General features: G+C 47.3%; 1 protein-coding gene across 1 annotated transcript in view; it reads left to right on the plus strand.

Annotated features, from left to right (window-relative positions):
- The window catches only part of STX18 (syntaxin 18), a 117,541-nt gene that overhangs the window by 57,767 nt on the left and 34,056 nt on the right, over positions 1–25,718 (plus strand). Inside the window, exons 2-5 of the mRNA XM_080797107.1 lie at positions 11,641–11,708; positions 22,636–22,751; positions 24,476–24,553; positions 24,718–24,784. Of these exons, the coding sequence (XP_080653233.1) occupies positions 11,641–11,708; positions 22,636–22,751; positions 24,476–24,553; positions 24,718–24,784 (329 nt within the window). The remainder of the gene's footprint in view (positions 1–11,640; positions 11,709–22,635; positions 22,752–24,475; positions 24,554–24,717; positions 24,785–25,718) is intronic.

Here is a 25,718-nt window from a genome sequence, read left to right on the forward strand (position 1 = left end):
TGTCTCCTAGTTTAACCATCCCAGCTGCCTGCTACTCAAGACTGAAGCCAGAATAGAAGGGTGGAAATAGGAACATCAGTCTCTCTCCTCATTTGTGCTTACATTTATCGTTCCCCATGTCTCCATGTGTCTGTCTGTCTGTCTCAGCCCATGCTGAATTCTGAAAACTGCTGTCTAGTAAGGTTGGTACTGGTTCTCAAGAGAAATCCATAATATGTTATTCAGCTACTGATTACAATTTTCTGTAGATCATGGTCAAGTGTGTCTTTTTTCTAATGAGGTTTCCAAATTGATGGAATAGAGCATTTTCTATATTGAACTAATAACATTTATGTATTTATGCATGTATATTTTCATATACGTATATAATGTGCATAACATATATACATCAAACTAACATTTATAACATTTAAGTAACAGACACAGAGTGCCTCAAGGAAGGCTTCACGCAGAGAAAGTGGGATCGAACCCACAATGCCGTGCGTTAATACCTCCTTGGGCCAAGCACGTTTGAGTAGAAGATTGGCTGATGAGAAAGAAGACGTTGCAGGTGGAGAGAACAGTGGAAGCCAACATGCAGAAGCAGCGAAGAGGAGGCTTCATGAGGGAAAGGCTCTGTGGGTCTGGAACGTGGGGTGGGTGCGGGAAGGGCTAGAGTGTGGACGGTGGTTCAGTTCCAACAGACAGGCCTGGCTGACCAGTTTAGTCTGTGGGGTAGAAAAGAGGGAAGAGTCTGAAATGACTTTTCTAGCTTGAGGCATCACAAGAGAAGCTCTTTCTCTTGTGGGGGGACCAGGAACAGGAAGGACTGAGTAAACCAGGAGGGAGGAGTGTCCATGGTTGGATTATTGGTGTCTGGGGACACGTTGCTCTGGAGGCACCAGCTGGACTCACGGTGGAGGTCGGATGCACCCGCCCGAAACACGGGAGCGGGGCAGAGGCAGGTGGACGTGTTCTGTGGAGGGTGAATAAAGCTGTGGATGAGAGGGAGGGAGTCTTCGCACACACAGCCCTGTGTGCATGCTGAACCTAAGTACATCTCATGGGTTAGTAAAGGCAGAGGCGGTGGTGAATGAAGGTAAAGAAAGTTTGCCAGAGGTTTAAGAGGAGAACCTGGGGAGAGTGGGGTCCAGGAAGCAGAGGGAGGATGGAGCTTCAGGAGGGGGAGGTTGGGGAGAGGGCATTAGGAGTTTGTGAAGGCAGGCAGGGAGTGGCCAGAACTCCCTCCATGACTGTGGCCCCTCCAGTGCCCCCTGGTCATTGAATGGTGCAATAGAAATCTGGAGGGGGGCCGCCGGGAGGGGCCCTGCCCTGGTGCTCTTGCTTCCTAAACAGCTGCTGAAAGAAAGGAAGCAAGAAAGGAATGGGTTCATGTAGGCGGTCCCTTAACAGACCGGCTGCTGTGACCCAGAGCGCCAGTGGGTGTCTGTGGCCTTGCCAGGCTCTTTTGTGGGTGACTAGTCAGTGGGGAGCTTCTCTCGCTTGGGGACGGGGCACAGACAGCCCCCGCCGTGACGGCTGCAGGGTCGCCGTGCTCTGCAGGCGCCTTGGTTCTTAACTTTCAGCTGTAATTGGTATTGATGTATTTTCAGTTAGGACTGAAGGGAATGGATTCAGAATTTAGTTAGTGGGCCTCCCAATGAAACTCAGGAACACAATCCTTGTGAAAAATCATTTTAGCTTATCAGTAGTTGGCAAACATTTATATGGCAGTGGTGGTTCTGGCTGTGCCTTTGGCTGCATACTAAACTGAACAGCAAGCTGTGTCCACTGATTGAATGAAAAAAAATAATGATTTTGTGTTACAGGGAACTTTTTACAATATGCCAGAGGGACCTACTGGAGTCTCTTTAATCTTGAACAATGGTTGTTTCTTGCAGAGGCAAATTATGCAAATCGGTACTTAGTGTTTCATAATCAATCAGGGCTTTGTTGGAAGGGCTGTGAGTGCCAGCAGACAGAATTCCTATCGTGGGGGTGGGGGGGGTGATGGCTTGCAAGTCAAACCACTGCTGTGACCAGCAAAGGACACTTGTGACCGCTTTGAACTCGCCCCACAGTTAAAAGGCAGTCATCCTTTGAGGAGAATCCCACCGTTTTGTACCAGGGTTTTTGTTTTACAGTTTATCTTGCTTTGGGTAATTTACAAAGCTCCCGGCCAGGAGCAGCTCACAGGACTGGTCCATGGGGGTCACACGTAAACAGAGCTGGGCCTGCCGCCTGGGACGGCAGATGGCAGCCATGTGCCTGCGCTCCCTTTGTGTCCGCCCTGCCTCGAGTGCAGGGTTTTCAAGTTGTCTTGGACTCCTCCAAGTGCACGTGTATGTTTTCAAACAATGTCATTTCAGCTTTGGCCTGCGCAGAATAATTAACCTTTAATAATCCTTTGATTCTAGATCAAACAACAAAGAACCCGAGAAATCGTAAAAGCCCTTAGGAGAAAAGGGTGATGTGTTCTCGAGTTCCTGCTGTTGCCCCAGCTGCAGTCCTCGTGTTGCCATCTAGTGGATAACGTCCAGTATGAGCCGCCGGATTGTGCGGTTTTACCCTGCTCTCAGGTTGTGAAAGGGGTAGAGAATCCGTGCGGTTCAGAACACTGACTCATTGAGGAAGGGCTTTGGGCAGTGTGTGCCTGAGCGGCTTATATCAGATAGACACAAAAACATTCCGCAAGATGCTAACCAGCGTCTCTGAAAGGGGTCGGCTTGCAGGAGGGGGCCTTAACCTGGTCTGGAAGTGGCAGAGAAGACTTCTAAGAGGTATCTCCCTTGAGCAGAGGAGTTGAGGCAGAAAACTGGGATGGGGGAGGGCGCTTCTACCCTGGAGATGTCCGCAGAGAGAGGGACCCCCAGCCCTCGGGGTTAGGCTAGGTCTGATTTGTCGCTAATGGGGAGTCCGTGTACACTTTTAGTCAGGAAGTATGTGGGAAGATTTGCCTTTTTGTTTAAAAACACTTTTTGTCTAATTACAAAGACTATACATACAAGTTGTAGAAAAATGTTAAAGTACAAAAAGATATTAAGAAAGCAAAATGTCCGAGTCTCACCAGCCAGACAAGCATCAGTTATTTTGATGGGCGATCTTTTAGGTTCCTTTCTGTATGTGCACAACTTTAGGTGCCATTTTGCATCTTTTCTGTAAATGGTTCACGCAGTGTGTGTTTCAGACAAGCCTGGTTCCCATCCCCACTCCCCAACAACAGCTTGTGGGCAAACCCACTATGTTGGCAGCTCAGACTCACCCAGGGTACCTCACACAATCTCACGAGTGTGCAGGCTGGGAAGTTTTTGGTTTTGTTTGGTCCCTCGTAGTAAAACCTTTTTGTGTAAGGACAGATGATGTAAGAATCTTTTTTTTTCCCCCCTGTCAAATGCATCTGATTTAGAAACTACGTTGCTTTTATGATAAATGAGTTATGGAGAATTTCAGTGTCTTGATTTGGGGAATGAGTCATTAAATTTATATAGCTACTTAAAAGTGAACTCAGTTGATGTTCAGAAAACAAAAGGAATACAGGAGTCAGATGAACACCTGTAGTTCTAGAATGCAGTTCGAATCACTTGTTGGGTGAAGTATCAGTTTCCCCAAATATCCAGATCCTGGCTGATCCTGGAGTGTGCCTATTAGCTTGGTGCTCTCCCATAGCTAGAGCCCGTGCCTTTAATCCAAACAGCTCTGCTCAGTATTGGGCATTTTTGATCTCAGAACGATCCATCTACACTTGCAGTAAAAGCAAGTCTTGCAGACCTGCCTTGCTCAGCTGGTACAGCAAAGCCATCTTCGTGGGCAGACTTGCAGAGATTAGAAACACACAGGCTCCTGGTGTGGGAGTCACAGTCTCCCATTTCTTCGGAACCACTTTCGCGGAATTATACCTCCATGTCTTCTCATCTGTGAACTGGGATTATAATAGAACCTACCCCGCAGGGTCGTGAGCAGTCCGTGAGATTATGGGTGCAGAGCATTCACACTGGGGCCTGCCGCATAGTATGCACTCAGTAAAAGCTGGCAGGTAGCTTATTATACTACTGTTTTTTAAAAATAATGTTTACTCCCTCTCTTTGTAGTGAAGCCCAGGGAGATTAAGCAACTTGCTCAAAATTTCACTTGGCAAAGGTTAAGAGTTTAGGGGAGCTTGTAAAAGCACCCCTTTCTTCTCAGCCCAATTTTGGAACCACCTGAAAGAGAAATACAGGCGTCAGAACATGAAAAAGCCACATGGGGAACCCGGCTTTAGATTTGTAGCCAAATACGGGGAGAGCTTGGGTCAGAATATGCCCTCTTTGCTGGCTGGCTGCTGTGCATAGAGGAGAGGGCAAGACGGAGCTGAGCTTGCTCATTCCTTTCTCCAAATCATAAGCCAGTTACATTGCTCCTCCCCTGTCTCAGGCCAGGAATATTGGTCCCGCTGAAGCCCCTGCACGTAAAGCCTAAGGAGTGGGGATTGGGGTCTCCCTCAGCAGTGGGTGGCGAAGCAGAGGTCAGAACCCAAGAATCTCTGCCCTCCCTGGATTTCCTGCCCATCCCTCTCTTGCCCACCGTGCTCCACCCAGACTCTGCTCCTCTGCCCATACCCTGCCCGAGCTGTATGGAGGTGGCCGTAGGGGCACTCAGATGTGGGAAGGAAAGCATTCTGGGAAGTTGTCTTCATTGTTCTTTTAAGCCATGTTTTGTGGTAGTTTGATGACTGATACTCAGAACAAACTGATCAGCATTGCACTGCCGGGCTTCCTGACCGTTCTATTTCCTTGCTCATGTTTGTGGGCCTTCCCCTCCACATCCGGGTAGCTTTGCCAATCCCAAGCCTACTATGTTGTAAAACCCAGCCCACGGCAGCTGACCCGGAAGGAAAGGACATGAGCCAGTGGACACATTCCCTTTAGATATGTGAGGATTCCTACTTAGATACCTAGCATATAGGCGACTTTTAAAATGAGCACTGTGGGGCGCCTGGGTGGCTCAGTGGGTTGAGCCTCTGCCTTCGGCTCAGGTCATGATCTCAGGGTCCTGGGATCGAGTCCCGCGTCGGGCTCTCTGCTCTACGGGGAGCCTGCTTCCTCCTCTCTCTCTCTCTCTGCCTGCCTCTCTGCCTACTTGTGATCTCTGTCTGTCAAATAAATAAATTAAAAAATATATATTTAAAAAAAAAAAATAAAAATAAAATGAGCACTGTGTGTGGAAGCCTTTCTTGGATCTTTCTGTATCCACTGTAGTTAAAAAAACATTTTGGGGGGGCGCCTGGGTGGCTCAGTGGGTTAAAGCCTCTGCTTTCAGCTCAGGTCATGATCCCAGGGTCCTGGGATCGAGCCCCACATCGGGCTCTTTGCTCAGCAGGGAGCCTGCTTCCTCCTCTCTGCCTGCCTCTCTGCCTACTTGTGATCTCTGTCTGTCAAATAAATAAATAAAATCTTTAAAAAAAAAAACATTTTGGGGCGCCTGGGTGGCTCAGTAGGTTAAAGCCTCTGCCTTCGGCTTGGGTCATGATCCCGGGGTCCTGGGATCGAGCCCCGCATCGGGCTCTCTGCTCAGCAGGGAGGCTGCTTCCCCTCCTTCTCTCTCTGCCTGCCTCTCTGCCTACTTGTGATCTCTGTCTGTCAAATAAATAAATTAAAAATCTTTAAAAAAAAACACACACACACAACAACATTTTAAAATTCAACATTGTACCCCCCATACTCCCACATGAAATGCAGCTTATATTATCGTGAGGAAAACCCCCAAACTTCAGTAAGCTAAATCTTACTAGTCCGACTAGTCTTTTGGCAGGATAATACAGGACGGGTAACTTCACCCTTGAGGCACACACATCTGTGATCAGTCCCAGTTCTGCCTCTCACTAGCCTTGTAACCTTGCATGAGCCACAGTTTCTATGTGTCTTAAACGGAAACGGGGGTCACGTCTAAGTCATCCAGTTGTTCCGGGAGAGTAAATGATGGCACACGTGGACCGAGCAGCTGACGCACGGCCTGACACACCGTGGTGGGTGCTCAGCATGTGGCAGTCGCTGTTGGGTGTCTGCAAGTGTGTAGTGCACTGCCGAGTAGGATGGAGGAAGAGAGGATCAGCGTGACGTCGCTCACTCGGTTACCTTCCTCCATCGTCCCCCTTGTGGGGGGACGACAGTAGTGACCTACGCACAATCTGTGCTTCAATTTGGAGGTTAAGAACTCAAGTCTGATACCAGACTTCACTCCCTGTGTCCCCAAGCACATTATGTATCCTGTCTCTGACTCCGTTTTCTCATCTGTAGAACAGGTGTGATGGTGTTACCTGCGATCACGCCTGGGAGAATTAGGGGAGCGAATGCACATGCAGCTCTGGGACTACCGCCGGGCACACGGCCCCCTCTCACTGAAGGTTTTGGGTTATTTTTTGCTTTTTCGAAGGGGAATCGAACCTGGTAAATGGAACTTTAAGCAAAGACCGCAAGTACTTAGAGATAAAGTAGGTAGAGATTTCACATGGAATTTAGTTTTTGGTTCAAGTACGGATTATTACTAGCTTAGCAGCAAAAGATCTATACTTCAAATGACTAGAAGTGTTAGGGGAAGAAAATGCTAAATGGGAGACTTTTTAAAAATGTTTTTAGGGGCGCCTGGGTGGCTCAGTGGGTTAAAGCCTCTGTCTTCAGCTCAGGTCATGATCCCGGGGTCCTGGGATCCAGCCCCGCATCTGGCTCTCTGCTCAGCAGGGAGCCTGCTTCCCCTCCTTCTCTCTCTGCCTGCCTCTCTGCCTACTTGTGATCTCTGTCAAATAAATAAATAATAAATCTTAAAAAAAATGTTTTTACTAAGGGAGATTTCAAATACATACTGAAGTAGAGAGAATGATATAAGGAACCCCCATCTTCAACACGTACTGACTCACGGCCCATCCTGCTTCATCTGATACTCCCCATCCCCTGTATCGTTTTGAAGCAAATTCTAGGTAGTATATTTGACTTGTAAATTTTTCAGTATACATCTCTAAAAGGTAAGAATTTTAAAAACAAAAAAAGTAAAAGTAATCATAATGCTTACTGTTATCACACCTGAGCAAAAATTCATTATAATTTCTTAATATCAGTATTAAGTGGGAGGTTTTTTTCTTCTTTAACAGGCGAACTAACAGTACACAGCAGGCATGAAAGTAACTTGACCGAAACTTGAAAACACCAGTATGTCCATTAAGTGACCGCTTTTGAGGGAGCCCGTGCTGGCTCAGTGTGATTAGGGGTTCCAGCCCCACCTCTCCGGGCTTTGGTTTCTCTCCACCAAGAAAAAGAATCTATTTCAGGGTTGTTGTCCAAGTTAAACAAAACAACCTGCTTAAAGTGACTGGTACAGTGCGGATATTAAATACATCTTGCATTCCTCTCTTCCTTTTCTCTTTTAGCTACAGTTCCATTCTTATTTTTATTTTAGATGACAGTTTGTGTTAGAAATGAAGGACACGTGTCAGATGATATGGCAGTGTAGTCAAACCACGGCTATGGAAATGAACTCTCCCGTGGTGGGCCGACTGTCAGTCAGATGGGAGGCGATCAGCCTCGTGAGAGCACATCCTCTCTCGTGAAGTATGTTAGGTTACATGTCTTCAGTAGATCTTACCTTCTGAAAACACGTGCCACTGACTTTCTGGGAGGATTGCTCTCACAGGGAGCCGGCATGTTCATCTTTCTTACTTTGTTCACAGTTGTTTAGGTGCAGTCTTGTGATACCTCTGATACCTTTTTGATCCAACTGCTGTGTCGGGAGTTATCAGATCTTGAAGCCCTTTCTGTTGCATTTTCAACCCCAAAAACTTTTTTCCTCCTCCTTTCCTCATCCAACGTTTTTCACTCCTGGAGATGAATAGGGCATAGATCCTGACCTCAGGGAACTCGGTTGAAGTCTAGTGGTCACAGATAAATACTTCTAATGATCTATGGGAAGTGCTGACGGGTATCTATAAAATGCTAAGGAAGGTGTTAAGGAAGTCTTCCTGGAGGAGGTGACATTTAAGTGGAAGCCTGCAGGATGAATAGGGATTCTTCTGGTGGCATGGAGTTGGAATAAAGAAAGCTGTTCCAGGCAGAGGAAGAACAGTCACAAAAGCACAGAGCTATGAAGATGGTGTGTCTCTTGTCTGCCCGAGGCTGTGATAGAACACTCCCTCTTTTTAGTCCCTGCATTTTGTCACCCACCGGTGCCACAGACTTTTCCAGTGACCTCTTGTTTCCTCCCAGGACCCTCTCCCTGCCCTCCTCCCCATGTCATTCAGTGACACCAAGACTAAGAAATCGATGTTAGTTTTAGATCTTTACAGGGCAATGATACTTTCATTTTACTCTGATTTTCATGTCAGACTTGACACTGGAATGGCCTTTCTCCTTTTACAAGTAAGAGGCATTCTCTTTGGATACACACATACAGGTGGTTCTTTGAAAACTGGCAGTGTGTGTAGAGGCATTCAGAATTGAAAGCATACAAGTACTCAGCCTCTAAAAATTTGAAAACCTAAGGGCCTGTTCAGAATCATATGAAGTATACTATCATTGGCAGTTTATTCTCAAAAATAGGACTAAGCACAACAGTAAACAGATCAGAGCTTGGCCAAGAATCTTTACAAAGATGATGGTCATGCTCATGTGACTAAACTGTCAAATCGTTCATGATGCAGATAGCCCTATTACATAATGCTGTTCGGGACTTAAGAGTGTCAATTTAGACACATCAAGGACCTATTGACATATTTTTTTCTTACTGATTATTGTGATTTTTGTGCATGTGTGTGTATTTTAGGAATCTAATAGAATTCAAGGCTGTCAGATACCTACAGAAATCTTTTCTTTTCTTTTCTTTTCTTTTTTTTTTAATTTATTTGACAGAGATCACAAGCAGGCAGAGAGAGAGGAGGAAGTAGGCCCCCTGCTGAGCAGAGAGCCCAATGCAGGGCTTGATCCCAGGACCCTGGGATCATGACCTGAGCCTAAGGCAGAGGCTCTAACCCACTGTAACCCACTGAGCCACCCTGGCGCCCCACCTACAGAAATCTTAATGCTCATTTATTTCTTTCTATTTATGAGTTTGAAATATTATTTTGTTCATTTTACTCCTGTTAAGTATTGAATCATACTGGTGATACTGTTAAGTCAGTAATTACGTACTACCTCTTAATTTACCAAGAATTTCATTTTATACGGAACATGCTTCAGTTTGTTTTAATAAATTTATTTTATAGAAATTTGCCATTATGGAACGTAAGAATTTGGGATCACATTTGTTATACTTTAAGTGAAACGCCTTCTAGTTTATGTTTTTTGAGATGCCTATGGGGCCTTCTTGCTGCTGGTGCTCATGCCCACGCACCGTTGCTTCCTGGTAGAGTGCAGCTAGCTGAAGGTGGGGGTGCTGGGCAGTGAGGGGGTGGGTCACAGATCTAGCCTGTGTGGTAGATTCCTTTGGACTTGTTAAAACTTTTTACAGAAAACTTTAGCAGCCACAAAGCTGCATCCTTTGGCTTCGGCGTATTTTAAATCCAGAATTTACCACTGCCAAATGTACAACAGCCATGCACTTCCCTTGCTTTACTCATGTGTGCTGTTTACCTGGCCCCTTGTAGGTAGGGGCTGGGGAAGGGGATATAAACCATTCAAAGTTTAAAACAGGAGAGTAACCATCAAATCGTACATGTGGGGCAGTAAACAGCTTGTTTGTACTTCTCTTAAATATTTTCCCCACAGTCTTAAAGGTCAGATTTTATAGTGCATTTAAGGGGTAGATCGGAGTGAGAGTGTAAGAAAGGCAACTGTGTTGTGTAGGAAAACGTGCTGAACTTGAACTCAGACCGTCCTGAGTTTCCCTTTAAGCCCAGCCACGTGCTATATGTGTCACCTTCGATGAATCACTTGGCCTCTGTGAGTTTCACTTTCCCAAACTGGTTACCATTACTGTGCATGCCCACAGCAGGGCCATGGGGGAGAGGATGGACCTCACGGGGTCAGGGGTGCCAGGCCGACTCTCAGCCCTTGTTTGTTAACTGGGTAATAAGTGAATGTTAGGGCCATACTTCATTTTTAGTTTGAGTCCTGCCCTTCTAATGCCTGGAGGTATTTTTCTGAACCATATTTATTATTTATCTCGACTTTGTGGGAAATTTAACTGAACCCCTATTGACGTATCTGCAGCCTAATGCTGAATGTTTCCTTTGTGATAAATACTATCTTTGTATTTAGACACATACTTGTTCCACAGAGACTTAGGGACTGCCCTCTGTGCTACGTGTTGTGCTTGGAACTGTGGGGAAGCAGCCCAACCCCTGCTTGCTTGGTTCATAATCCCACTGACGGGGAAGCCAGAGGACAGGGCCGTGTGTAACTTCAGGCCACATGGGTGGTATGCAGAAGTGCTTTTAAGTTGAGAGCAAAGTGAAAATTAGCCTGAGTTGCCCTTGACAGAAAAACTTTCATGGAAAAGATGAAAGTTCAGCAGACCCTTCAAGGCTGGGGTTATGTATGTTTGGAATGAGTACAAAGGGCATTAGGAGGAAGCTAGAGTGAGCAGTGGTCAAAGGACAGAGCAGGCCACCGACTTAGTTAATCATTCTTTCCTTCTGGAAACACTTTGGTCTTCAGCCATGGTTGTAGGTTTCTTCCTACCTTTTTAATTTTATTTTACTTATTTTTTAATCCCTAACTCCACATACTGACATGTGGCAGGTGCTTTAGAGTAGGGTTTTATGATACTAGATGCCACCTGTCACAAATAGAGTCCTTTGTACCTTTGTGTCCTTTTTGTTCAGCTGGGGAAGTGGGCTGTCGGGAAGATGGAGGTTTGCTGTGTCGGGAGCCGTCGTTGCCCCTGAAGCTTTTAACTCTGCTGCTCTGTGGGACCCTCTCTATAAACTTGCTATCTCCAGCCTTAGCATCCATCTCCAGGGCACTCGGGAGAAGGAGTATTTGTTTATAAAATTTTAGGTATAAGACATATCAGGAAAGGAATTGTCCTTTATTGAGCACATGCTATATAGTTACTAGACATGCATTACCTCATTTAACCTCGAAGCTCCTTTGAGATTACCTCTTCTAACATCTTAGATCATATCACAACACTTAGAGGAAGAAGGAACTGTCAATGGGAAACTAAGGCCCAGGAATGTGGGTGACTTTGGGCAAGTTAACTAACAAGTTAGTGATGACAGGTGATCCTTGAACAACATGGGTTTGAATTTTGTGGGCCCACTTCTTTGTGGATTTTACTTTGATGAATACAGTACAATCCTATAAATGGATTTTCTCTTCCTATGACTTTCTTAGTAACATTTTTTTCTCTAGCTTGCTTTCTAGTGAGGATACAGTTTATAATAGATACAACATACAAAATATGTGTTAACCAGCTGTTTATGTTATTGGTAAGGCTTCTGGTCAACAGGCTACTAATAGTTAAGTTTTGGGGGACTCAAAAGTTATGTAAGGATTTTCGACTGGGTGGGTGTTGCCACCCCTCACCCCCGCATTGTTCAAGGCTCAACTACATGTGAGAATCCAAAACCTAAGTGTTCAGTTTGTAGCTTCAGAATTTGTCTACAACCTCTATTCCATCGTCTATTAATTTAAAATTTATTGCAGACAAGTGTGACATATCTCTCTATATAAACTCTTCACGTTCTTTTGATTCTAGATTTCACACATTGGCAAACTGAGAGATTTTCTTCTGGAACACAGGAAAGATTATATTAATGCTTATAGGTAAGTGTGTATTTTTTTACCATGGCTTTGGTGACTGAATTCTTTCCCATACCTGTATTCCCTTTGAGCTTCTGTCCTTACTTTTTACTTACTAACTCACAGTTGACTTGGGGAGGATCAGTTTGGCGGTGGCATCTGCAAGCAGGTGGGAGCTCCCGTATCCAGGGAAGGCTCTGCTAGCCCGCGTGCCCTTGGGGTCACGACATCCCCACAGTGTGACCTTCTGTGCTGATGCTCCCATGTTTGTCTCTCTTTATGTACCACTGACATTGTGAAACACACAGACACGAATGAGACAGTTCTCAGTACATGCTTATCGAGCAAACAACAGAGCGATGCAAGTCATATAAACACGCGTGACAAGAACCCTTGCATCTAGGGAGGGTTTGGTTAGGTTGCTTTTTCAAAAGAGGAAAGCATTTTGATCGAGACTTCCAAAGTGGGTTCTGGAATAGACCCCAGCTTTCAGCAGATGCAGGAGCATTGCAGGGCAGACGCCTTGTCCCGTGCTTGCCTGAGCTCCACTGGCACCTGGTGATGGTGTGGCCTACCGTGAGGCTGCACTCCAAGTGTCCTGTGTGAATTAATGGGAAGGTTGGGTGGGACATGTGAAATGTCATCAATGGCGGCTTTATGCTTCTGAGCATATTTCATAGTATAATTTTGGAACGTAGTAAATCACTCTTAGTGCCTAGTACCAAGAAGACCTTATTTAAGTTCTCAGTTAAAATACTAGCTCAACACTAGATGGCAGTGTAAACTTTATTTCCAGAGGTGTACATGTATATCAAGTTTATAGTCCATAAAAATGGAAGCTGTAGTCATTTTGGAAAGCTTAACAAAACTGGCCTAAACCTCTTGGTCCAGCTCCTTTCCGGAGGGCCTGACTGTTTAGCTTATGTAAGTGTTTGTAGAGGCCTTTCACAGAAAGCCACTGTTCACTTCCTTTTGCCTTGAATAGGCATCCAACAAGGCGAATGTTTTAAATGTTGGTGTCCTTCAGGCCACCCCACTCCCTTATTGGCCTTGTGAACCTGAGAGAGTCAGTCTGTAAAACCCAACATCGTCTCTAAACCAGGGGTTAACCAACCACCTCCTGGAGGCCAAGTCCACCCTGCCGCCTGTTTCGTACAGCCCGTGAGCTGAGAATAGCATTTGAACGGCTGGGGGAAAAGAACAAGATTTCACCCCATATGAAAATCAAATGAAATGCACATCTGAGTGTCCCTAAATAAGGTTTACTAGAACACCACCAAACCCATTCATTTACGTGTTACCTTTGGCTGCTTTTGCACTACAGCAGCAGAATTAAATGACTGTGACAGACTACGTGGCCTGCAAAGTCAAATGTATTTAGTCTCAGGCCCTTTTCAAAAAATGTTTGTGGAGTCCTGCTCTAAACAGAGGGTTTGATGATCCCTCACTGGCTCGTTGAGAGATTCACATGAGACAGTATCATTGAAATGCAGTGCATTTCCGTGCATTTATAAGATTATCGTATAAGGCTGCTGTTCTGTAACTTCACAGTAGTTTTAAACTTGTGATTACAATGGTGATACTAAAGCATTTATTTCTCCTCAGCTCCCACACACTGTGTGTCCGGGTTCACAGATCACTCCAAGTCCTCTCCCTGATGTCACTCGTGACAGCCGGCCGCTGGCCCAGGGTTTCCTCTTTCCCAGCTACTGACAGCAGACGCTCAGACTGACGCCCGGGATCTCCGGGGTTGGTCCTGCTCTGCCACTTACTGCTCATGTGTCTTGAGCATCAGATAGAGCTCTAGGTCCCGAGGCTTTCTTGGTCTTGACGAATCCATCACCTCATTATAGAAACTCAGTCTTTTACTGCTTTTCCCAGTGGCAGCTGTTCATTGCCAGCTCATGCATTCTGCATCCACTCCTGCCGCTGTTATAGTCCCTTTGACAGAGCGGGGGCCTGGGGCCTGGGCGGGGGGGTCAGTCTCACCTAAGTTCAGCCCCATTCCTGCCAGGTCATGTGAGTGGAGTGCCAAGAGCTCACTTCCCGTCTCGTGCTTGTTCTCTTTTTTCCATGTGGATGACACTCTTCTGAGGATTAGACGTGCTTCGTGCGAGCTCCTGACACACAGAAGTCCCTTGGTGAAGGGTAACCAGACTGGAACCCCATGTGACCTAGGATGAAGTTAGAGGGGTGGGTGGTTAGAAAAGAACACACCTCTCCTTTCTGCCGGAGATTGGTGGGAGGGAGGGAAGAAGGTGGGTAGGTGGGATGCAGGGTCAGGTGAACATGATGGAGGTGACGAGTGATCAGCTTGATCACTGGTAAAATACAGGGTGGCAGGCAGAGCTTAGGTCTGGGAGTGGGCGGCCTTATTGAAGGCTCCGGAATTAGATAGACTTACTGAGCCATTGCTGCCACTGAACAGTCGCAGTCCCTGGGGGCAGGCCCCTTTCTGGCACAGGAGAGAGAGGACGACAGGAGAGAGAGGACGACAGCAGAGCTTCTGCCGTCTATAAGCAGGCAGATCCCAAAGAGGAGAGAGAGCAAGGAGCTGTGGCTAGATGCATGCACGTGTCCCTGTCCGTGCCTGGTTCCTTCTGCCAGCTTACCGATCAGAGAAAGAAGTCCCCTTCACCCCTGCCAGGAGGCTAAGGAAGGCAGTTGAGGGTCCCACCAGGGGAGCTGATCCACACAGAAACATGAGGACTAGGGAGCAGGCTTCCCCTCAGCGACCTGCATTCTCTCTGGATGGAGAAGGGCTGCCCTTCTTGGCTCCCATCATGTTCTCCTCCAGACGGTGGCGGTCTGCAGCCTGCTTCTTTACTGCTCTGGCCTCCCAGTGCTATGTGCTGGCCTTGGCCAGGAACATTTTGGATGGAGTACGAACATGGAATTGAAAGAAAAATTGTCTTCAGACCCATAAAGCTATGTTAGTTTGACATAATTAGGAAGCCGTAATTTTTTCCATAATGTAGAGCTCAGACTTTATTGACCCATTTAATTTTTTTTAGTAATGACATTTTACTAGAGCAGAACAGCACGCAATGGAGGTAGCCTCTGGCTGGATATCTTGAATGATTTTAATTAAAAATAATGTCTCCACTTTTGGTGGATGTACCTTTTCTGCAATGCCTTGGCAACAAAACAATACCACTTGGGGGGAAAACTTCTTTGGTTTCTATTTTTACTAATAGAATAACCATACTGTCAATTTCCAGCTTTAAAGGTTAATGTATAATGTTCCTAAAGGAACATCACCTTTTAATTGAGTGATCTGTTTTGTCAAATTAACCTTTAGACCTTTTCAGTTTCACTGGGCTGAGTTTCCATTAAATCAAAATATAGAGTAGAAGGATGTTAATCTAATGTTCTTGGAATTAGTCATTTATAGGTCCCTTCCACCCACGGGGCGCGTGTTCACTTGGAAGTGAGTACCTTTCTTGTTTACTTGTCCTGACCCCTCTTGCCTCCATTCTGATGAGACCATTTCTAGTAGGGAGGAGCACAAGACTGGAGGCCTCTGCTTCCTTCCTGCTCTTTCTCCTCTGCTCTGCCTAGGGGGTTGGGGAGGAGGGACAGAGCACACACCTTATGTAGGGCATGTTCTGTTAGCATTACCTGGCATTACCACGTGAAGCCAAACTAGGTAAGCAGACGCGATGCTGGGGAGTATTGGGATAGGGAAACACTCACCTCTCATTCTTCCACAATCTGAGAATCGTGAGTCTGATCTGTGGGTCTGTGGGTCCTGACTACCCACTGAGGGTAGGGCCATCTATTTTCCAAGAACCCAGGGGCTTTCTTCTGTCCTTCCAGCTCTCCCCCAGAAAATGAGGAGCTGGGGTTGGGGGCTAGGAAGGTGCCATATCCACAGGAGACTTACATCATGGCTGGGACTGAGAACCCTGAGCTTACTCCTCCCTTTTCTCTCGGGAGGGGCTTGTCATCAAGATGGAGGCAATGGCTTTTCCAGGGAAGGCTCTGGAGGAGCTCTGCAAGGGGGTCTGCAGGGTTTGGGGGGTGGGATAAAATCAGCTGGGGAGGGGCCTCATAAGGAGCACAGTTGCAGCGGGATATCAGGCCTGTCCTGCATGCGCTGAGTCAGGCCATTCAGAAAGCGTTTGATTGTGATGTACTGATTTATCAGCCTGCCAGATCCTGTGCATTGCTCTTGATGAGGGGGATATGGCAATGAACAGACAAAAGTCCTTGCCTTCATGGAACTTACATTTGACAATAAACCAGAGTAAACTGTGTAGAGTGTTAGAGCTCAGTAAGTGCTTTCAGGAGGAGGGGGCGGGGGAAGTGGCTCGCATATGTCCGGAATCAGTTTTATGAAAAGGTAGGTTAGGGAAAGCCTCATTAAGGGGGGGACATTCAGTAAATACCTAAAAGAAGTAAGGGATCAGTTTATATAGATATCTGGGGAAAGAACATTCCAGAAGAAGGCAGCCGGCAAGTATAAAGATCCTGATGTAGGAGCATGTTTGGGACATCACAGGGGCAGTGAGGGGGCTGGTGTGATGAGGGCAGGAGGGTTGGGGTTGATGAAGGTGAGCTCAGAGAGATGGCAGGAGCCACATCTTGTGTGTTGTCTTAAGGATCTTGTTGTGTTTGCGAGAACCTTGGTTTTTATCAGTGGCTAGGAAGCCACTGGAAGGTCTTGTGTGGAGGAGTGATAGGACGCAACTTACTTTGTAACAGGAGCAGTATGGCTGGTATGTTAGGACATAGGACCATGCTGGAGCAGCAGACATGCTAGGAGACCACGGTTAAGTCCAGGTGAGGGACGTCAGTGCCATGAACCAAAGACATAGCCATGAATGTGATAGCATGAGGTCAGATTCTGGAAATATTCTGAAGGTAGGGCCAAACAGATTTGCTGATGGGTTAGGCGGGAGCTGGGAGAGAAACAGAGGGGTCAGGAGGACTTGAGGTATGGGTCCTGAGCAGCTGGAAGGAACGGAAGTTTGAGGAGAGCAGGCCAGGGCTCAGTGGAGGGCATATTCACAAGGTGAATTCGACAACCAGGTGGAGGTGTTGATCAGGCAGTAAGATTTGGGTCTCAAGTTCCAGGAGAGGTTCAGGCTGAGTTACAAGTTTGAGACTTGTAAGCATAAAACTGGTATTTGTGCTGCTAAAGCCACAAGACCAGACTGACTCACCCAGCGAGCAGTGTTGACCCTGAAGAGATTCAGGGACTGAACCATGAACTGTCCATCTATAAGTCTTCAGGGGGCTAAGAGATGTCCATAAAAAGCCTGAAAATGAGCAGCAGGTGCTGTCGGAGGAAATCAGAAGAGTGGAGTCGTGAAGGGCACAGGAAGAACACAGGCCAGGAAGGGGATGCCATCGGCTCTGTCCACTGTGTGCCAAGTGACTGGGTAAGGGCTGATCTGGCATGGGGACCCCGGGGGCCCCTGGGAGGGAGGACAGCAGTGGAGTTGGGGCCCCCAGGAGTGAGGACAGCAGTTGAGTGAGGAGAATAAAGCCTGTTTGGATTGGGATCAGACAACAGTGGTCAGGAAAATGGAGACCGGTGTGCAAACCTGTTAGAGAAGTTTTACCCAGATGAAGGGAGAGATTAGCAGTAGCTGGTAGGAGACGTGGAGTTGAGGTGTTTGGTTTGGTTTGGTTTGAGTTGGGAGATAAAACACCGTGTTTGCTGGGAAAGATCCAGGAGAGAGGGGAAAAGTGCCCAGAGTGACCAATACGTGTAGTGCTCACTGCGCACCCACACTGTCTGGTCACCGCGTACACTGCTTCTTCAAAGGTCGATGGCGCAGGGGAGAGGAAGAGCACTGTGGGGGCCGAGCTGGTGCTGGGTGGAGGGACAGAGCTGGAGATGGGCTTGCGTTCATGTGAGGCAGAGAGAAGGCAGTGTCTGCGGGCCCAGAGGAAGATGGGAGAGAGCCTGGGGGCGAGCTCAGAAAGCAGGAAGCGGTTACCCCTCACCCTGGCAGTTGGAAGAGTGCACGGGGAAGAGAAGGGACAGCGGGCCGGAAGCATGGGAAGGCACGTGCAGCGGGGACATGCAGCACACTTGCCAAGCCCCATTTGGGGACCACCTGAGTTGAGTCATCATGATACAGCCAATGTTTTGATCTCTGTCTCTCCGATTCCTACTTGTTCCTAAGCTCAGCTAAACAGTGAGGGATTAGCTGTTGGTCCTCCAGCTGCCACTCCTCCCCTTCGTCTCAGGCTCTGACTCCAGCAGTTCCCTCCAACCATGGCTTCCCACTTCCGGCCTCCTCCTCTCCTTCCCGGAGCCAGACTTTGCCGAGTGGCCCTCTGGAGATTAGGATTAAAATGGTTAGATCAATTCAGCAAGATCCACACAAGCAAGCATTTCTTGAGTGCCCATCCCGTGACAGCAGTCTGTTCCTGGGGTTTCAGAGGGCACCTCTGTCTTCCTGTGGTTCAGTTTGTTAGGTCTCCGGCCCGCCTCGGTCTGTGGCCATGGCACTATGTCTCACAGTGACACCCCTTTCTCCTTAATAGATCCTAGAGCCTAGAACTTCAGAAAGCCATCCTTTGTTACTTAAAATCTCCTTTAGTATCCCAGATTTTATCACCAAACGGTTCTAAAAGTCCATTTGCCCTGGTTTCTTTTTTCAAAACAAAGTGTCGGTCATGGAACATTTGGTCTCCAGAGCATTACTTCCGTCCTTCTACACTGCATTGTAAGGACGAGGGCTATTCTTTGTTTCTTTCTTTCATATTTCCAGCTCTTTTTCTCTTCCTTCTGTGTTCCTTGTTTCTATCCATGTCTGCTGCTCATCCAGGCTCCAGATCCCAGGATCTGATGGTGCTGGGCTGTTCCTGACAGTTTTACCTCTCAGATCCATCTCCTCTTTCCCGTCCTTGCCACCACCCACGCTCTGCCATTGCTCCTTTCTTAAATTTCAGTCCAACAGAAATGCACTAGTACCTTCCTCTTACACGGCGCTAAGGAGACAGAGATGAGTAAGGCAGGCTTCTCTGCCTCGTTTGGTAACCTATTACCCGATCTTTCCCCCTCTCCTCCGTCTAACGAGATATTGCCGTATTCATCTTCATCAGGCCCAGCCCTTCCAATGGCTACGGAATGAAGCTTCGACTAGTGCTGGAGGCCCACCAAGAACTCATTGCTCCACCTGTCCTAGGCTCCAGCCCTATGGAACCACGGACTGTTCTCCAGACAGATTTGCTGTCTCCTGATTCCATTCTGTTACTTCCTGAGAGTGTCCACGCTTGTCTCCCCATGGCCACATCCTGCCTTTCAAGATTGGGTTCATAGATCACCTTCCTTTCCACCAACTAGTGGGGAAAAAGCATCCTCTCCCCTGAACTCTATTACCTTTTTGACATGAGAGGTCCCCTGGGTGGTAGTTAAGAACAGAGACTCCAGAGCCAGGATGCGTTAGTTTGAATTACAATTGTGCTAATTACTAGCTGTGTGACCTTGGCAAGGTACTTAACCTCTCTGTGCCTCAACTGGTTTCTATGTAAAATGAGAATTGTAAATAGTACCCACCTTGTGGAGTTTTGAGAATTAAATGGGTAAGTATGTGACGCATTTAGCACAGTGAGTAGTATTAATGCACAAAAGGCTTTATGTAATCTTTAGCTTGTGATGTAAAAGCGAATGCATAAGGCTGTGAGTGTTACCTATTGTGATGTTGTTCATTGAGAGCAGGGTCTATATTCATATCTGTAGCCTGGATATCAGCAGGGTAATCTGTGGTGTGTATCAGGCATATACTGTGGACAGGATCCTGTCCTTGCCCTGGTGTAATATTTAGAGCAAAAATAAGATTGTGGCCTTTAACTTTTGTCCATGCCTTTTCAGTAACCTTTGAAATGGAGTAGAATCATTTACACTGGGCACCTGGGTGGCTCAGTCGGCTAAGTGTCTGACTCTTGACTTCTGCTCAGGTCATGATCTCAGGATCATGAGATTGAGACCTGTGTTGGGCTCCACACTCAGCAGCAAGTCTGCTCAAGATTCTCTGTCTTCCTCTGCCCAGCCCCACCCACCATACCCCTATATACGAGCTCTCTTTCTTTCTCTCTCTCAAATCATTAAAAAAAAATCATTTACACTATTCTCTCTCTTCTCTATCCTCAGGAGGCACCTAACTGCATATTCAAGTAATAGGCATGGTGTCAGTGGTATTTTGTAATTTCGAACTTGCCCCTTTATACTGATCATATAATTATAAATTTTTTTTCCTTCGAATTTTTAAACCAGTAAATAAACTTACTGCCCATTTTTTTCTTCCCTTTTTCTTGAAGTGAATTGACTAATCTAGACCTATACCTAACTTGGTCTCCTTTAATTGGATCTAATATTTTGGTAAATTGGGGTCTGTAATAAAATTATCCGTCTGTAAGTCATAAAGGAAATAAAATTAAAGTTTGATGAATTTCTGTATGCATGTCCGATGAGAATATATTTTTTTAGAATTTATTTGCCAGTTAGTTAACCTTTTCAAAACAGTAATAATTCTATTTTTGTGATACTTAATTTGGGGCGATGTCACAGGCAGGGCTTCATTACTTCTGATGAATGTGTTTCAAAGGCCCATTATACAGCTGGTGCTGTTTTTAAATCCTCACAGAAAAATGAGAGTTTGAACTCTCTTTCAAGTTGCTCCGTCTCCTCATCTGTCATGTCCTAAACTTCCTGTGCTATCCTTGACCTGACGCCTGAACATCTGTCCTTCCACACCTGTGCCTGCCGTGCTCTGGACCCTAGGCTCTCCTCTTTCCCTTCTCAGCCAGCCATTCCTTGTCGCCAAGGACAGCTTCCTCAGATCCGCCATGCTTGCACCCAGCACCACCCAGGTTCTGCTTCCGTCTGCCCCAGGCCGGCCCCATGCAAAATGCAGACTTTCTGAGGTCCTCCAGTGGCTATGCCAGCCGTCCCCAGCTTCTGTATCTCGTGGGCTCCTCTACAGTTGATAATGGAGTATTTGTATGATTGTTGGATTTGGGGGAAACCTATTAATACTGGAGAAATAGCTGTTGCAGCTTCAGTACAATTTTAAAGAAATGTATATTTATCACAAAAGCATTTACATTCCCTTGAAAACTAGAGCAGACTTGCGCTAGATGTTCAGTGTGGAGACGCTGACCATGCGCAGGTGGCGTGCTGCCCCTTGCAGTGACGCGAAGCCCTGAGAACGCCGTGGTCCAGATGCCCGGTGTACAGGGAGCACCTGGTACACTCCCATTTTCCCTTTCACACTCCGGACAATCCTCGTGTGGCCCATGTAGCATATGGTCATTCCAACAGTGACCTGCAGGTGGGCATTTGTAGTAGGTCTTTTCCCGCTGTCCCTTGTCCCCTGCATGCACTGACCTCTTACCCCCTGGTTCCCCGTCCACCCGCAGACCAATACTGTCCCCCACAGTTCCTTGTGCCCCTTGATTCTGTGTCAACACCCCCGTGGTTTGGTACCTGCTCTCTGCAGGGATCAGAAATAAACCTTGTTCCACCTGTGGGCCCCCAGCCCCTGCCACGGTGCCTGCCATATGGGGGTTTAGTATAGAGGTGAATGAGTGGATGAATTGCAAGGATTAAATGAGTCCATGAAATATGTGCCAGGCATTGAGAGTAGTGTCTGGTGCAAGCGACAAGCTCAGCTACTGTTAGGACCCCTGCTGTATGCTGGACAGCATTTTAGGTTTGGGGAAGGAAAGGGAGAATGACAGAATCCCTGCTCTCCTGCAACTTATGTGCTCCTGGGAGGAGATCGACATCCATATTTCAGGGAGTGGTAAGTGCTGTAAGGAGAATGAGGCAGAGCGAGGGACAGAAGGCAGTAGAGGAGTGCCCCAGTCCCTGTATCACAAAGCAGGGTGGAAGGGGACTTTGGATCTCAGTCATAGTAACGTGCTGTCTGGCATGGGCACTGAGGAATTAGCGACAGTGGTCTGTGCAGGGGGCGAGCGCAGGGGGTGGTCAGGGAAGCTGGCTGTGGTCAGAGATCCGAATGGGGCAGAAGCGTGTGGACATCTGTTGGAAGAGCATCTGCTGGACGGCATTCCAGGCTGCAGCAGGGTCAGGAGCGGGTGTGGCCGATCATGGGCAGCAGAGCAGCTGTGTGGTCAGGGTGCGGGGTGGGAGCATGAGTATCAGGAAGTAGGTCACTTGTTGGGTTGGTACTTTGTGTTTTATTCTCAGGGAGGGTGAGTGGCTGGCAGGGCTAGTAGATGTGAACAGAATGAGTTGAGTCTGTATGTTATCTGAGGTCCCTTTTAACTTGATATTTTGTGATTTTAAATTTCCGTTACAACATCCAGTGTGTTTAATTAGGCTCATTAGCATCGCTGTTAATAATAGTGCTGCCACACCTGCCTAGCTCTCAGGAAGAGGAGCAGGCACTCTAACCCTAGTATCTTGAGCTTCACGGTGCTGCGTTCGTGTAGGTGAGCACCGTCCCTAGCTCACGTTTTCTAACTTAACATCAGGGAAACGAAATGTTTCCAAAAGCTCTTTTTTTGTAGGTCATGAGGACTGCTTGTCAACGTGGAAAAAATGGCAGCCTGAATCACCTTCCCATACATGTCTCAAGGGCCTCCCGATAGCAGCCCCGTGATTCTCCATGTGGCCCCCAGGGCATTCTCCTGTTCATCAAGTGCTGTCCTCGTGTGGCACGGGAGCTTCCACTGGCGGCCCTGTGGCTTTCACAGCCAAAGCCCACACTCCCGCTCAGGCCTGTGCCGCCATGCCCAGCCCCAATGTCCATTCACAGCCTCCGTGTCCATCACCTCCACTGTGTAGAACGCTCCCCCACCTCCTAACTTGGCCAGTTCGTCTTCACCCAGCCTTGGCTTAATGTCATGTTGATAGGAAAGCTTTCTCTTCCCTTCACACCCCATCCAGACAACTTCTGTGGTCATTTGCTACTGCTTTAAAATTTTGTCCCCCGCCCCACTTTTTTTTTTTTTTTTTTTTAAGCCATGTCATGTCTGAATACGGAAGGATGACAGACTCAGAACGAGACCAGATAGACCAGGACGCTCAGACGTTTATGAGGACCTGCTCTGAAGCGATTCAGCAGCTGAGAACTCAAGGTGAGGTGCTCTGAGCAGCGCGGTCCGCCCGCCAGGACTTTGTGAAGCCTCAGCCAGGATTCACAGGGCACGCCCAGCTAAGGTCTCTCCTGTGTTGCTGTTCAGGTTTAGGTTTCAAAACTTTAAAATTCCTCTTTTCTTGATCAGCCGTGAAAGTAATGAAAAGGCCGTAATTCAGGTTAAACAGTGGGAGGAGGGAGGTGAGGAGGACCTCTCCACACACAGACATCTCCTAAGGGCCAGGTTGGACAGCTTCTGTGCGCCCCTGTGCTCTGTGGGGCATTTAGGGGGTCAGTGGTCAACGGCGTGTGGACAGGGACGGAAGAGGGCATTCTCAGCTCTCTACTTGGAGTAGGAAACTTCCAGAGCAGACTGTCGCGCTGAAGAGGAGGGCGCTGGAGCCATGGGTGCTTTGGTTTGGTGCACCCCTGCCCCACCTCCACCGCCTTCTACCTACACAGCTTTGGGCAAGGCACTCTGTTGTCATGCATCTTGGTTTGTCTGTGGTGGAGACAGTTCTAGGGTGTATCTCTTGGGGTTGTTAGGAGAATCCAGTTGAGTTCAGCACATGCTGAGCACCGTGGCTGGCCCCTGGATTCTCAGTATCACGTCGTCTTCACTGATGTTTCATTTTCATGGGGGCAGTGAGACAGGCTCCCTAGTCGTGTATCTTCCTTGACCCTTTTGTGATGTGCTGAGGCAGATCCAGGTTCCATTAAATAGCACAGAGCTCAAAGTGGCCAGAGGCTGCTGAATTCTTGACGTCGATTTCTATTAGGAAGCTTCCATCACAGCCCTAGTGGGCCACTCAGAGTCTGATGAAAGCTATGGACGTTCTTGCCAGAGAAACACACATCCTCACAGAATTTTGTGTATAGTCGCTCATGTGAATGAATCTCAGAGTAAGCAGTTCAATAGTAAAAACATGATTCATGTCTCCTACCCTTAAGGGCCTAAACATTCACTGAAATAATCTAGAAGTACATGATTATGAATAAAACCAGCAACTAAGTACCAAACCATGGGCTTCTTATTGACTCTGAACCTGGTTAGCTTCTTTGTGTGTAAACTTGGCCTCCAGCTTGCCTTTTGCTTTAGCAGTCATATGTGCGACGTCCCCTCGGAGTGCCTGCATGTGGGAGGCACTCAGTCTCTCAGGAAATGAGAGCTGTCCTACCAAAATAAATGACACAGACCTGAAGCAGACATGATAGTTCACAGAAGCCAGGCGTCCTTATAGATAGGAGAGTCAAGGAGGGTTTCCTGGAGAAGGAAGGTTTGGCTCTGTCTAAAGGGCCCGTAGAATGGGAGTAGCTGAGGGGTGAAGATGGAACGTTCTAGACTGAAAACAGCCCAGACAGGTGGGGTAGTGTGGGGCTTGAGTGCGATTTAAACATGTTACTTGAAGGTCAGCTTGAGCGTTGGATGCTGGTATTACAAATGGGGTCAGCTCTCAAGAAGTGGGGCACGTCAAGTACCATCCCTGCATGCTGTAATAAACCATAAATTCTTTGACTGTAGTTTTTCTACAGGTTTAATCTTTTACTCTTGCGAAGCCCAATAAATCTTCCTCTTCTAAAAATGTAATGTCACTTGACGCAGACTTGTCTTATCGCTGTATTTTTGCAAACACTTTCCATACAGAAACTGTTCTGAGGAAGCTGATGAATTGTTCCCTGTGTAGTCGAGTGCGGAGACCTGACTGCTGTCCTTTTCTCTTCCAGCCCACAAGGAGATACACTCCCAGCAAGTGAAGGAGCACAGGAGCGCGGTTCTGGATTTCATCGAAGATTACTTAAAAAGTATTTCATTTTATCTTAAAGGTCGAATGTGGCATTTCACCATAGACATGATGCAAAATTTAGTTGTGCTAGCCGAAGACTGTACTGTCTCCTTATACTTAATGACACCTTTGTCTGCGAAACGGTTTTAAATGGTCTCTGTTCTGGTGTTTTCCCTACAACAGGAGTATGTAAACTTTACTCAGAACAGAGAGCCATCCGAGTTAAACGAGTGGTGGATAAGAAAAGACTGTAAGTATTGTCTCGGCTGGGGTTCCTTAATTAATAATAGTTGTGATAGCAACTCATATGTTTGTAGAATCCTTATGCTTTGCAGTGCTTGGATATCTTCACAAAATGCTATAACTAGTGCTTACGGAGCCCTGACTGTTGTGCCAGGTACTGTCCTAGATTCATGATTCACTCCGCACCACCTGCCCTGTGGGGCAGGTACCATTCTTATCCTCATTTTCCAGAGGGGAAGGCTGCCGCTGGCGAAGCTGGGTAACTCACCGAAGGTCCCACAGCCAGGAAGTGGCAGAACTGTCCTTTGAGCCCAGGCTGTTTGTTCGTTCAGAATCCACGCTCAGGCCCATTTTGTGGTAACAGCCCTGTGTGGCTGGCACATTTTTTAACCGTCGTACGTCTTTCTCTTTGTCCCCAGTGCCTCTCCTTGCTCTCTCGAAGTCTTTTCCTGAGGCAGGAGCAGGAGCCCAGCAGCCAGTGCTCCCCTGTGAGGCGTTCCCTAGGTCATCAGTGCGCACCTCCCTTCTAACAGAGCATTTGATGCCACATGCTCTTAGGAACCCCCTTTTGCAAGTGAGGACATTAAAGCCCCCAGGGGGTTAAATGACTTGCACAAGGCCACAAAGCCAGGAAGCATCAGAGCCGGCCTTTAGTATCTCCTGTGGCATGGGTCTGTTCCCCAGCCTGTCCTCCCCAGAGGGGTGCATGCCAGCTTCTAGAGCACAGGGACTCAAAGCTGCTTCCCTTGCAGCTGGTCACCTAGCCTGAGCTGGGAGTCTTAAAATGAGCAGGCAATGCTAGGTCCCGGCTTCAATTCTTGACGACTTCTAAACTGGCCTTGGAACTATTTTATGGCATTCTTGGAGAAGGTAACAGAACATAATGCGTCGGGACAAATTTTCTTAATTCTGGTTATGCTGAGACCCCCAGCACAGTCCCG

This window comes from Martes martes (assembly GCF_963455335.1).
Source record: "Martes martes genome assembly, chromosome: 2".
NCBI classification, from domain to species: domain Eukaryota; kingdom Metazoa; phylum Chordata; class Mammalia; order Carnivora; family Mustelidae; genus Martes; species Martes martes.